Source organism: Hylobates moloch, unplaced genomic scaffold, assembly GCF_009828535.3.
Source record: "Hylobates moloch isolate HMO894 unplaced genomic scaffold, HMol_V3 SCAFFOLD_15, whole genome shotgun sequence".
NCBI classification, from domain to species: domain Eukaryota; kingdom Metazoa; phylum Chordata; class Mammalia; order Primates; family Hylobatidae; genus Hylobates; species Hylobates moloch.
In genome coordinates, this window is record NW_026652290.1 from 52908934 (window position 1) to 52922117 (window position 13184).

Below are 13184 nucleotides of genomic sequence, written 5' to 3' on the forward strand. Positions count from 1 at the left end.
GCCTGACACATAGTTGGCACTCCGTAGCTGGGGCTCCCTTTCTGACCAGCCTGGAGGCGGGCCAGTCTCAAACTTCATCCTCGTCCCTGAATGAGCCATCTCTAGGGGTTGGGGGAAGGGCCAGCTTCTGGGGAGCACCCTGCCCCTGCTCCTCCCTCCTCTCCCAAGCTCCCTTACCTGGTGCAGACAGGAGGGAAAAGGAAAGGGCTGGAGAGGAGGGCTAGTCCTGGGTGAGGGCCCGGGAGCCTGGCCTAGTGGGATGTGAGTCCCAGGCACCTGGAGCAGCCTGACTCTACAGGATGTGGAGCCTCCGCCATGCAGAGACCCCAGGGAAGGCAGACTGGATGCTGACCCAGGGCTGGTGCGGCTGCCCACAACACACACGGGCCTCTACTCCCTCCCTATCCTCCTCCCTCCTCCCCTCCATGGCGGAGGTGCTCCCTCAGGCCCATTCTTTTCATTCTTCTGGCAGCCTGAGTGTTACTGTGAAAACCCAGCTCTCCTTGGCCAGGCCTAGGTTACTTAAGGAGGCCCCAGAGGACCCGCTTCCAGTCTGAGGCCTGCTCCTCCAGGCCCTGGACTTCTCTCCAAGGAACCGCTTCCTGTGGGGGCTTTCCCCTGGGGGCCTCGGCTCCCCAACCAGGACCAAATTTCTCCATCACTCTCCTCCCTCCCAGCCTCAGACACCCCGACTGCTCACTCACGCCACCTCACCACCACCTGAGAAACAACAGCAAATCGAATCTCCTCCAATTCGTCTCACCTCTTTCAAAACTGGCTTCCACCTGGCCTCCTCTGGGCATTCTTATGCAATCAAGCCCAATGCAAAGACCCCAAGGGAGTCCCTTAAAGTAACTGACTCCCCATCATGGCCCTCCCCTCTGGAAGAAGAAGAGGAGGAGGCAGCTATGTCACAGAGGACTGCTCCTAGGTCTGAGAGGAGATGCGCCTCATTCCTAGCCTGGGGTGGACATGAATGCCCAACCTCCCCCATCCCACGAGACGGGCGTCTCCAAGGAGAGGCTGGTCATGTCTCCTCCAGCAGGCCTCTCCAGGGACATTCTTGACCTAGGAGGGCTCCTAACCTAGGGATGCTTGCAGGCTGAGACCCTGATTGTGTGGGTCTGAGGAAGGTGGGTCCAGAGTGTGTCCCCAAAGGGGCAGACTCTCCTTAGCAGAGCTCAGAGAGGAGCATAGAAGCCAAAATGCCAGCATGTGAATGCACAGTGGGAAACACGGCTTGCGTCAGCATAATTTACACATGCACCGCCTGCAAGCAGGCCTGTGCCAGGAGCCACAGCACCATCAGAAGGCTGCCTGGGAATGTGGAGGGCAAGGAACATATCATGGCCACACCCCAGTAGCCATGGGGGATAGAAAGTCTTGCCATGGAGTCACAAGCCAAGCCTCTCTTCCCTGGACATTGTCAAGGCGGGCGTCTGAGACTCACGTTTTTCTCCCTGGGTGGGTGAATGCATGGGCCATTAAGACTTGCCAGGACCTGGGACCAGTGGCCTCCTTGGCAAGGCTTTGCCAGTCTGTGCTCTGAGCCCGCACGCAGTCCCTTCCTAGTTCAGCTCCCAGAAGGCAGCTCTGCTTCCATTAGCTCCACATCTTGGATAGCACCTTGCTGCTGCCCCAAGATCTGACTGGTGTAGGGAATCCAGGAATCCCTGCAACTCTGTCTCGGATCCTGGACAGCAGGGAAGGGGAATGAGGGTGTGGATTCAGAAGGATCCCCTGCCCTGCCCCATTTTCCAGGCTCAGCCACGTACTTGCTTGTCCCCTCAGTTCAGTAGCTGGCAGAGAGTCATAATTGAATTTGCAGTAGGGCCGAGAATGAAAAAAAAAAAAAAAAAACCCTTTATATGTCTGGGATTAATTTATCCCTGATGGCCACATTCACATGCTCCTTTCTGCTTGGGTTTCCAGAGCATATTCTGGCCGACAATGTGAAGCACGCACACACGCACACACACACGGAGAGGAAATGTATGTGCGGAGAGCACACTTGGGTGCTTGCTGTGTTGATGCCTGCGTTGTGAATGGGTCCGAGGGAGTTTGGGTGTGTCCTGGGTGAGTTGGAGTGTGGCCGGGCATAACCAGCTGCCTATACAAGGGGTCTTCAGTGTATACATCTGGAGGGTCCCCCATTGCGATCATCTGAGGTGACAGCACACCAGAAGGCTGCATGTGGAATAACCAAAGTCACGCTGCTAGCTAGCTGTAAAAGGAATGCCTAGACATGGTGGCTGAGACAGGGTTGGGTGGGGGGCATTGCCGGGACATCGAGGCAGCTGCCCAGTTTCTCTGCGGTCCTTCCCCATTTCTAGGGAGAAAGCCCAGCCCTTTCTAGATGGAGAAATGAGTCAATATCACCCCACACTGGAGGAGCCCCCAACAAGGGGAGCCATCTCCCCACTGCTCCGTCTTCTTTAACCCTTGCCTCCTCCCCAGCACGCAGGACAGACAGAGCTCCTTGTTTAAGTGAATGATTACAGATCTCATGTGCTAAGTACCTGCCATGCATCATCTCAGGTAGTCCTCACAACACCCCATGAGGGAAAAGCCATCATCATTCCCATGTTTCAGATGAGAAAACCGAGGCCTAGAGGTCACACGACTCGCCCAAGGTCACATCACTCAGTGGCAGGGGCAGGACTTGGGCCACTGTGTGACTGATTCCAAACTTCATGCCCTTAACCACCAGGCTGGAGGAAGATCTCTGCTGACCGGGCATCTGTTAGGCTGGGAATCCCTTTTTAGACTGAAGAAGAAGCCTTTGGCCCTGATGTGCTGCTGCCACACCGAGCCTCCCAGCTGCATCTGGATCTGCAAGATGGGGGAAGAGCTCCCAGGCCAGTGGCTCCAGTGAGAGCTGAGAGCGGCACTTTTCCTGGGGTTTCAGGGTATCTTTCTGTCTTCTGTATCCTGAGGCATCTTTGACCTCGTTCTCTTCTCCAGGCAGTAAGCCCGGATGGTAAAAGTGCTCCAGGGGAGGGAGAGGGAAAAACAGATCACAAAGAGGCAAAATACACCAGCAGGTATTTTTAAAATGTATTACCCTTTATACATGTGAGTGATTTGTGTATTTCACTCTTTTGTTTTGCCCTTGGTTCTCGGTCAAGTTCCTTTAGAAAAGATCCCAGAACATCTCTGTTGATGTAAAGGGAAGAGTGTCCTACCCAGACCTGAGCTCAATGAGGACACAAGTGGGCTCCTCAAAGGCTCCCCAGGGGGGCCCTGATCCCCTGCAGGAGTGCGAGGTGGGAGTCTGAGGAGGGAGTCCGAAGAGTATGAAGCAGAGGCAGGCTCCAGGCTAGGCGGGCGGTGGAAATAGGGAGAACCGGCCAGCAGGGGCAAGCGGTAAGCCTGGGCGCCAGCAGAATGGTGTGGCTCTGGAGCTGCCGGGATGAGGAGCACGTGGAGGAAATGCTCCAGCGATTGCGTGAGGTTCTTGGTCTTGTTCCTGTCCCCGGCTGCCACTGTCATTCTGTCTCTGCCCCTCACCATGAGTCTGCTTCTCTCTGCATCTGCCTCATCTGTTGTCTCTCTGTTGCACACACACCCCCCACCCCATGAAAAACTGAGACCAAAACAAAGGCAGAGAAACAGAGTCTGCAAGCCATGCTGCGCCAAGCCACAGGGAATAGGAGCCGTAGCTATTTTTCCCCAGAGGGAGGAACAAAAGCACATGGGGAAAGGGGAGAGGGGAAGGTTGGCGTCACTCATTTCAATAGCTCGCAGCCGTGTAAGGACCTCGTGTGTCGGGGTGAACCCTTGCCCTCACCCAGTTCTCTTTCCCAAGCAGGAAACGTTTCCTGGGCTGTCACCGGGTCCCAGTCAGGGGATGCCCACCTGGCTCCTCTGGAAATCCCATAATCCTACATTTATGAAACACATGGAGAGAGGATTGAGACAAGTTTGAGTTCCCCGGGGATGGAGGCAAACTGGGGAGGGGTTGTGGGCTGGACAGCAGGGGCTACACTCAGAGCCCTTTCTGTCTGTCCACACTCCTGTCACCCCATCCTGGGTTGTCCACACAGCCCTGGAAAAGGAGCAGAAAATGGTGTGTGTGTGTGTGTGTGTGTGTGTGTGTGTGTGTGTGTGTGTGTGTGTGTAGAATCTCTCAAAAACACCAGCAGACAAAATAAAGGCAGGGAACTGGGTATTCTGGATACAAAAGGCTTATCAAGCTTTGCTGAACCACTTTTCTTTCACAGATGAGAGTTATTCTCCACCTTGCTGCAAGAATTGGTCTCAAGTGTTGAGAACTAACTGAATTTAGGAACATAAAACCCTATTTGAAATGGCTCTGAGAGCCTGGCTATTTAAAGAAAACTTGCAATGAAACACTTAGTAAAGTCCCTTCAGTGAAGGAAGCAGACATCTCATTAAGAATTGAGATGTGATTTCAGCCCTGAAGGCGCAGACTCCAGTGGTCGGGGTGGGACAGTCAAGTCTGCCGATTTCAATGGAGTGTTAACAAGCCCTGTAACCGAAGAGGGACCGCATTGACTGAGCGTGGCAGACAGGCACCAGGGCAGGACAGAGGGAACACCCGGAGGAAAGGGCCAAGCTGAGACCCAAGAGATGGGCACGGCAGAAGGAAAGGCAAGAGGTGAGCAGGGAGAGCGAGCGGGGCTGGCCTCCCTCCTGAGGGCAGTGGAGAACCACACAGAGCAGATCTGAGAGAGAGGAATGGCCAAAGGCGGTAGCATTTGGGTTTCAATGACATTGGCCTGCTGGGGGCCTGATCATAAGTGGAGATGGTGGTAATGGGACAAGAAGTAGCTTGACTCAGATTCAGGAAGCAGAATTTGTGGGATTTGGTGATGTCTTGGACATGAGGAGTAGGAGGCGACAGGCCTCAAGGATGCCTCCCACAAGTGCAGCTCCAGGGACTAGATGGGTGGAGGGAAAAACAGAGCAGGAGTTTTTTAATGGGGCGGAGGATGGAGACTTTGAGTGGGAGGGTTTGAGTTCACAGTGCCAGTGCGTAGGCAGTACACTAAGGCGCCTGCAGCGGAGGGGAGAAACTGGGCTACAGTGAGGGATTCTGGGTTCATTCACCTGTAGAGGGCAGAGAAAGTGGGGCAGGTGAGGGTGCCTAGGAGCCATACAATATGAGAACAGCGCCGGAGAAAGAGACCTGGAGAACATCACAGACGAACAGAGAGGGACGCCAGGCCACAGGGAGAGGAGGACCACCAGGCGACTGTGGTATCACGGAAGCTGGGTACAGACAGAAGTTTGATCAAGAAGCAGAGAACGTCCGTGCTGTCAGCCACAGCTAAGAGTCGTGAAGGGTGAGTGCCCACAGATTTAACCACCAAGGCTAGATTGTGCCCTTGTGTGAATTAGAAAAAGGTGCCCCTTCCTCAAGGTAATTTACTTCCATCAGAAAACTACTGTAACACACTGATTTTATTAGAACACTTTACTGCCATCTGTGGGAAAATTGCTATAATAAATAATAAACGTATGATGTCTTAGATGTGGTGCCTGTGCACGGCAGCCGTGGTTATTGCAGATGGCAGTGAAAACCGGTTTCAGAGGAGCAGAATGAAATTCACCGGCAAGGAGGCTTGGAGCTGTGGGTGACACAGGACCCAACCAAAGATGGCTTACGCTACAAGCAATGTATGGCCCTGAGTCACAAGCTGTCTCATCCGGTGGTAGGGCGGCTTCAGGGTTGGTTCTTCCTCAATAGCTTCACCAAGAACCGGGTCCTCCCCATTTCCTCTGCCGTCCTCTATGTGCTGGCTTTCTTCCTCAGGCTGATCCCCTCAGGATCACAAGATGGCAGCCACAGCTCCAGTCATTACATTTTTCCGTAATATTAAGAGGCAGAAGATGAGGATGTGTCTCCTTGTGTGCCCCTTTTTACTGAGGAGAAAACCTTTCTAAAGGTGCCTCAGTCCCTCTCATAACCACCACCCCCCGCCCCACCAGTTGTGAAGTCAAAAATATCTCCAGACATTGCCAAATATGCCCTGGAGGACAAAAGTGCCCCTGGCCGGAAACCATGGTCCCACGCCCATGTACAAACTCCTAGAGATCTTTGAACCAGCTTCTGGTTTTGAACTACTGCTCCCTCTATTGTCTTTTCCATCCCTGCTCTTGACTCCACAGCTCCTGCTCAACATCTACCAGTGTATTATAATTGCCCATCTACTTATCTGCCTCTTCTACTCAACTGTGAGCTCTAGGAGGGTGGGAACCATGTTTATCTTACTCAAGATTGTATCTCTAGAGCCTACCGCCCTGCCTGGTACACAGATAGCCCCCCCAACGCATATATGATATATATGTTTCTTTAATGAGCGAATGAATGGATGGATGAATGGATGAATCACCCTGAGCCCTGCCTTTCAGACCTTTCCCGTTTGGCTCCTTGATTAGTGAACCACTCTTCTAGAATGGCCCTCTGCAACCAGCTGCACAGCAGCCTCAGAAATTGTCCTTTGCCATTTGTGACCATGGACCATTTTAAGAATCGGGTGGGATCACTGGGCCCTCACCCCATCAAAGGCAGTTTGACATAATGTTTATATACCTGAAGCTCACCCATGTACCCCCAGGGGACTCCTGTCTCCCAAGAACAAAGCTAGAAAGGTTTTTCAGAAAAACATGATTCTGATCAAGGTCTGTCCAGCTTCGAGTCCTTCTGGCCTTCCTCAAGCCTCCATAATAAAGTTCAAACTCCTCAGCTGCACACGCAAGGCCCTCCCCACCTGGCCTTGCCTGTCCAGCCTCTCTTCCTTCTCATCTGTTGGGCCACTTCTCTCCAGGCTCACTCTCCCCAGCCATGCCCTGAACCAGCTGAGTTCTTTGACAGCTCCACCACTCAGCCTCCACTTCTGCCACTGAGAACACCTTTCCTCTCTTAGCCCCTGGGCCAGTCAAATGCTCCACTCAAATGGTATCCCTTCTTGAGAGAGTCTCCTGCCCCTTCCTTCCCCAGGGCGGTGGGCACTCCTTCTTTGATACTTCCAAAAGGGAACAATTTCCCCACCATGCTGGGAGCTATGGAAGGCGAAGAGTCACATGCAACTCATCCTCAGACCTTGCACTAGGCCTGCCACATAGAGCATCTCAAGGCATGTTTGCTGGACATGGTGTCCCCTTGCCATCCATTCCTCAGCCCCCTCTGAGTTTTTCTTAGTGGTCTATGTGGTCTCAGAGAGCAGCTTCAAGCCCAGCCCTATGAATGGAGCCAGCTTTAAACTGAAGCCAACCTTGAGAACACAAACTCTCAATGATCTCATTGAGGAGCTGGATCAGGCTTTACCTGAAGCCAGTCATCTGGGTGTTTCATTTCTCTAAAGCCATTGAATTCCCTTTCCTAGCTTGAGTGGGGTTTTCCATTACCTGCAACCCAGACAATCAAGAATAAAGTGAAGGAACAAATGAAAAAATGAGCACAATGACCCCTAAAGCTCTTTTAATCCAGCTGATAGTTGCATAGAATTCATTCATTTCCTCTTGCCTTTCTGAGCCTGGAAGACAAAACAGACCTTCTTTCCAAAGCAAACCCCCTCCTCTCCTTCTCCAGAAACTGATTCCATGAATTACCTCATACTCTTTCTTGTGTCTTTGATCTTTCCCTAACCAGTGGCTTCCTCCTTCCTCCCTTCAAATATTCTCAGGTTTCCCTTCTTCTAAAAAACTCTCTCAGCGCCTCCTGAAGTGGCGGCCCTACCCCTTCCTTCCTCTCCCTCTAGCCCTCCCTAAAGGCCAGCCTCCTCACTGCCTCCCCACAGACATGCTTAGCGTGCTCAGCGAAGGCTCAGCACCAGACTGACCTTCCCAGAAAAGCTCTGACCCCAGTCCCTGCTGTGTCCTACGTGCAGTGTGGCCCCTGGCTCTAGGGTTCAGGTGTCAGGGTCTCAGGACTCATAGCCACCTCTAGCCTGAAGCTCTCCTGATGTAAGAAGCACCCTGCTTTCAAGGTGTAGCTCCTTCACCCAGGCAGGTTCCAGACATCAACCCTGTCCCAACCAACCCCAGTCCTGCCAATCAGTGAAGAGCCAAGGAGGACTGGGCCAGGATGCAGGGTCACCGTGGAAAACAGGGGACACCCGCTGGGTAACAGGAGTGGAGGCTGCCAGCACTGTGCTCACAGAGTTCAGCCCCTCGGGCGAGAGACGCAGGAGACTCTTGGAAACGTGATGTTTTCAAGCTCTTGGCTTTCTCTCCAAGTATGTTCCTGCTGCTCCTGTAGATTAAGCCTGATTCCTGCAGGAAATGTCAAACCAATGGCTACAACTAAGCTTTAGACCACAAGAAAAAGGTGTCTTTGTCCAGATCAGATTCTTAAAGCAGAGGGAGGAAGCAGAGAGAATTGCAAGAAATCCCAGGATTCTATGGGAATAGGCCAAAGCCAGAGGTGCAGTGGCCTCCCTTCCTAGGGGATTTCTGGCCGAACCCTCCCCGCTGGAGTTCCCTTTCTATAAAATGGAACCTCTTCCCCAGCATGGTCAAAGAAACCAGAAGATACAGGTAGCTGCGCTCCTAGGCAAAGGGCAGCCTGGGAAAGAGACGGGGGTGCCCGAGTGAGGAGAAGGCAGGAGGAAAGGGGAAAGTCCCGGATTGGAGAGGAGGCACAGAGAAGGCCGAGGCTAAGGCAAGCCAGACACCAAGCCCCAAGCCCACCCCACCCCCAACCAGTCTTGTGAAAGCAGCAGCAGTTCCACCGGGCCCCACCCACTGCTTCTCAGCTGCCTCTCCCTCCAGAAGGCTGGGCCGGAAGTAGCACCCACACCCCATCCACCCTCCCCGCCCACCCAGGCACATCCCCCTTCACAGTCACACCGTGTTCAGGTACTGTAGAGATACACACACTGACACTGCTATGTGGTTCAAACTGTTTTATACTGAAATATGTCCGAGCTGATCCAAAAAAGCGTTGGGTTGGGGGAGAAGGAAATGATGGAAGTGGGGTGATCTCAGAGCTCCATGTTAGCAACTCTGGGAGTGTGGGCCGGTCCATGTGTCTGTCTGCCCACCCTGGCAGGACAATCAGGCCTGGGAGGTCTGGAGGAGCTCGCTGAGCTGGGCGGAGGAGGCAGGCCAGTCCCATGCTGGAGGGGACCCCATGCCCCCTTCTACAGGGCAGGAGAGTCCTCAGCTGAAGGGCTTCACCAGCTTCATGGCAGCATAGTTCTGGAGGGAGGGAGGAGACAGGGACCCATGGTGATCCCACTGGGGCAGGCACAGCCAGAGCAGCTGTCCAAGATCTGGGGCTCAGAGGATGGGGCTAAGCTGCCAGCAGGCAAGAGGTTGGGAGAGGACGCTCGTGGCTCTTCAACCACCTGCCCACGCCTCGCCCTCACCACTCGCCATCCATCCCATGTGGGGCTCAACATTCGGCCCTGCCTAGTGCTCCAGCCCATCAGGCAAACCCATACCCTCCAAAACTCCACCCGCACCCTCCCACCTGGGGGCCAAAGCTGCCCAAATTGCTCTGTCTTCCCCATCAAGCCAGGCCCATTTCCAGGTACCAGCTGACTGCCCAGAGGACTCTGAGCACCCTGGACCTGGCCTCTTCCATCAGACAGGTGCTGAAGGCGGGGCCCAGGGTCCTCCCCCACATGGCAGCCCAGGGCTTACGGGTCATCACACCCCTGTCCAGAAAGCAGAGAGAGAGAGTTGGGGATGGGCTGTCACGGATGACCCACGGCACAGCCCAGCACTAGAGACAGGGCACCCTTGATGGAGCCCTGCCTGCTGCAGGATTGACAGTATCCTCCCCTCCCCACTTCTCCCCCCAAAAACCATGAAAACACATACAACACAACACAGGGCTCCTAATTGGGACAGTATGTTCCCCAGCGCCGGCTGGGGAAAGCCAACTCTGGAAACAGAGCTGGCCCGCCTTCCCCGCCAAACGCCTCCTGCCTCCCCACGCTGGCCCTGCTCCCGGCTGGCTCTGAGGGGGAAGCTGAGAGGAATCAGACAGGCTGCCCCCTCATACCCCTCCCAAGGGAATTTCCAAGAGGGTAGGGGATTAGGCCAACTGGAGGGAGCTGCCCTGTCCTTGGGCCCCTCTCCACTAGGCCCTGGCTTGGGGCAGGCAGCCTCTGTCCCACGGCCTGAAAGCCAGGTGAGGGTCACCAGGGCCCGGCCCTCATCGTCTGGTACTGGCCAAATGATTGAGTGACTTGGGTGGAGGAGGCAGGATGTGCTCAGCTTGTAGCAAAGACCTGTGAGCAAAGCCAGTCTGCAGGCTCAGGCCCAGGCTGCCCGCTTCATCCCTAGACTCCTTACCTAGGATCTGACACCCACACACCAGCCCTGGGAGAGGTGAGGTAGGGTCCATATTTTAAAGAGGACAACTTCCTGAAGAACTCAAAGGAGAGTGGCCCACTGCTGGGGGGGCCAGCAGACAGGGAGGAGCTCTGACCAGGCCCTCCACAGGGCCACTCTGCTCCTGCCCACAGGGATGAGGAAGGACCACAGGCTGGAAGTGACTGGAATCTTTCTTTCCTCTCCCAGCCAGGCAGCAGGGCCTCCTTCCCCAGGCCCCTGGAGGCCTAGATCTGCCACCCAGTAGCCTCGCAGTGCAGGGCGCAGCTGGCAGGGCCTGGGCTTAGGCATGTCATGGGTGGTGGCGATGCCACTTTGGACCTGCTCTTCCCCTCCCCTTGGCTTTTCAGAAGGAGGCTTGGCTTAATGTACAGCACCCAGGGAAGATGATAGTGCTCCCCTAAGCACAGTCCCAGCCACAGAAGGCCAGAGCTGACCTAGTGCAGCCCCTTCCTCATGTGAGCAGGAGGAATTTGCCAAGGTCACAGGGAGAGTTGGTAATCCTGACTCCAGTGACAGAGCTCTGTCACATCCAACAGGGTTTCTCCAACCAGCAGGTGCCTACATGCAGATTCTCCCTCAGCAGGGCGGGGCCGGCCCGGAACTCTGAGTTTCTAGTGAGTTCCCTGGTGCTGCTGCTGCTAGTCCTCTGACCATACTGAGGGCAAGGGTCTGCAGCAGCTCTTCTCTTCCTAAATTCCCACGGCCTGAGCCTCCCAAAAGAGCATTTGATCATCCACAGTATTTTTCCTTACTCTCTGGTTTCAATGTCTCTCCGGGGGACTGAGCACTCCCCAGTGGCATGAGGCCTCATCCTCTTCTCCCTCATCCCCAAAACACGCCCTTACCTCCCAGATGCACATGCGTGCTTAGAGTCTCTGTGGCTAACTGAACACTGGCCAGCTGGGCTCCAAATGGGAGGAGGAGCTTGAGGTAGGCTGGGAAGGGTGCCGCCTGGGCAGGAGACACCAGGCAGAAGTCCTGGGGCCTGACCCCGGATCTCAGGTCACAGCAACAGCTCATGCTGCAGGACAACACACGTGCACGCACCCTTCCATAGTCCTGTATCTCAGCTTATATTTGTAATCTCGTCTCTCTTTGCTGAAAGAGGCCTCCCACATCGTACACACCTCAAGTCCCTGCAACCTAGATCTACCCTGGACCACAGTCAGATTTTGCTGATCAACAAACCTCAGAACCTCAGAAACATCTCTCCATGGCGCCTCAGGCAACCACAGCCAGCTTAGCAGGCCTGGCCTGTAGGCAGACCCTTCACCACCCTGGTTCTAGACTCTCCTTAGTCACTATGGCCCAGATGGTAGCTGCTTTGGACATCCAAACTAGACATCCTTTCCCCAGTTCCTCTCAGTTCAGCTGTTAGGAACTGCATGGAAAGGTGTGTGGTTTTAACTCTCTTCCTCTCTGAGATGCATTCTGCAGACACAGGCATAGCCAGCTACAGTGGAAGGGGGGTGCTCTTGCCCTTTCCTCCTCCTGGAGGACTCACAGAGCAAAAAGCTCACCTGGGGGCAGTTCCCCAAGCAGCCTGTCTGCCATGGGAACAATGCTCTGGGCCAGTGGCCTGGTGCTGACCAGGACCGAGGCCTGAAGTGGGAATCACAGTGAGCCCTGGATTGGGAGTGTGTGCGGAGTACTGTGCAGCCTACGGCCAGGCCCTTTCCTTCTCTGGGTGTTTGCGTCTTTGTCACCAATATAAGGTCCTCAAGGGGTGGATTACACCATTCTCTCCACTTTTATATAGGGTTGGAGTTTTCATATTAAAAAGATTTCTTTTAAATTTTAAAGAGCATTAGAAATCAGGTGTCAGCCTGAGAATGCTGCAACCCCTTCAAGGTCTAAAGTATCAGAGACACTGGGGGAAGCTCCCTGGTGATCCGGGTTCCCTGATGAGCTGTGTGGGCTGGGGAAGCATAGGCAGGGACCTTCCTCCCCAAAGCAGGGCCCCACAGAGCAGGGGCACGACAGCCGCCTCTGGTATGGCCCCTCAAGCTCATCAACTGGCTTCTTACCAAGTGAAAGGAAACCCAAATGGGCACTGAGCCAAGTAAGGGCTCCTGGGCCAGCCTCCCGCTCCCCGACAGCTTCCCTATGCCCACCTGTTGCAGGAGGAAGGACACACCCTCTATTAAGGGCCTCAGGTGGACCCTGAGATGCTCTCCCAGCCCCAGCTCCTCCCTTCCTCTGGATTTGCAACTGCTGTCAAGACAAAGGGACCTTCTCTGCTCTGCCATCAACATCTCAACTTCCTTTCAGACCCAGTTCCACACCTCCCTTCCAGAAAGTCCCCCTGCCCACTGCAACCCAAAGGGCCTCATCTTCTCGTAATCCCTTGATTACATATTCTAGGGGCTTGCTGAGGACAGCTTTGTCTCACCATGAAGGGCAAGAACTCAGTTTCTCTCACTGGACTGAGAGCTTCCAAGGGTAGAACTTCATACAGCTACCGGGTTGGAGACCCCCCAGAGCTGGGCTCTGTATCCTCATCAGACCAGGGGCTCTCCAAGGACAGAGGTTACTTCTCTCCATTAGACTGGGAGAGCTCTTTGAGGACAACGATGAACCCCCCCATTAGACCCAGAGTTCCTCCACCACAGTGTCGTCAGGCCTGCTTACCGGGAAGGCATAGATGAAGATGGCCAGGAACAGCAGCAGGATGAAGAGGATGATGAAGAGGATGATGGCCCACCGGAAACGCCGCCACAGGATGAACTTCATGGTCTTGTATGGGGAGGTAAACCACAGGAAGGAGGTGTCGGGGCGCCTGGAAGTGAGATCCCAGAGGTCAATTGGGCATCCTCTACTAGGGCTGCTTTCTCCAAACTCTGCTCTCAACAGCAGGTCCAATGGCCTGG

The 13184-nt window shown here is 54.5% G+C and overlaps 1 protein-coding gene across 15 annotated transcripts in view; it reads right to left on the minus strand.

Moving 5' to 3' along the window:
* Positions 1-8858: 8858 nt before the first annotated feature.
* Positions 8859-13184, minus strand: part of DYSF (dysferlin) — a 234630-nt gene continuing 230304 nt past the window's right edge. For 14 of the 15 annotated variants that reach the window (XM_032176991.2, XM_032176986.2, XM_032176988.2 and 11 more), the window contains 2 exons: positions 12946-13093; positions 8859-9168 (listed from right to left, as the gene is read on the minus strand). In XM_032176991.2, coding sequence (XP_032032882.1) covers positions 9130-9168; positions 12946-13093 — 187 coding nt within the window. In that variant the 3' untranslated portion in view covers positions 8859-9129. The remainder of the gene's footprint in view (positions 9169-12945; positions 13094-13184) is intronic. The other variant, XM_032176975.2, reaches the window with a different exon arrangement.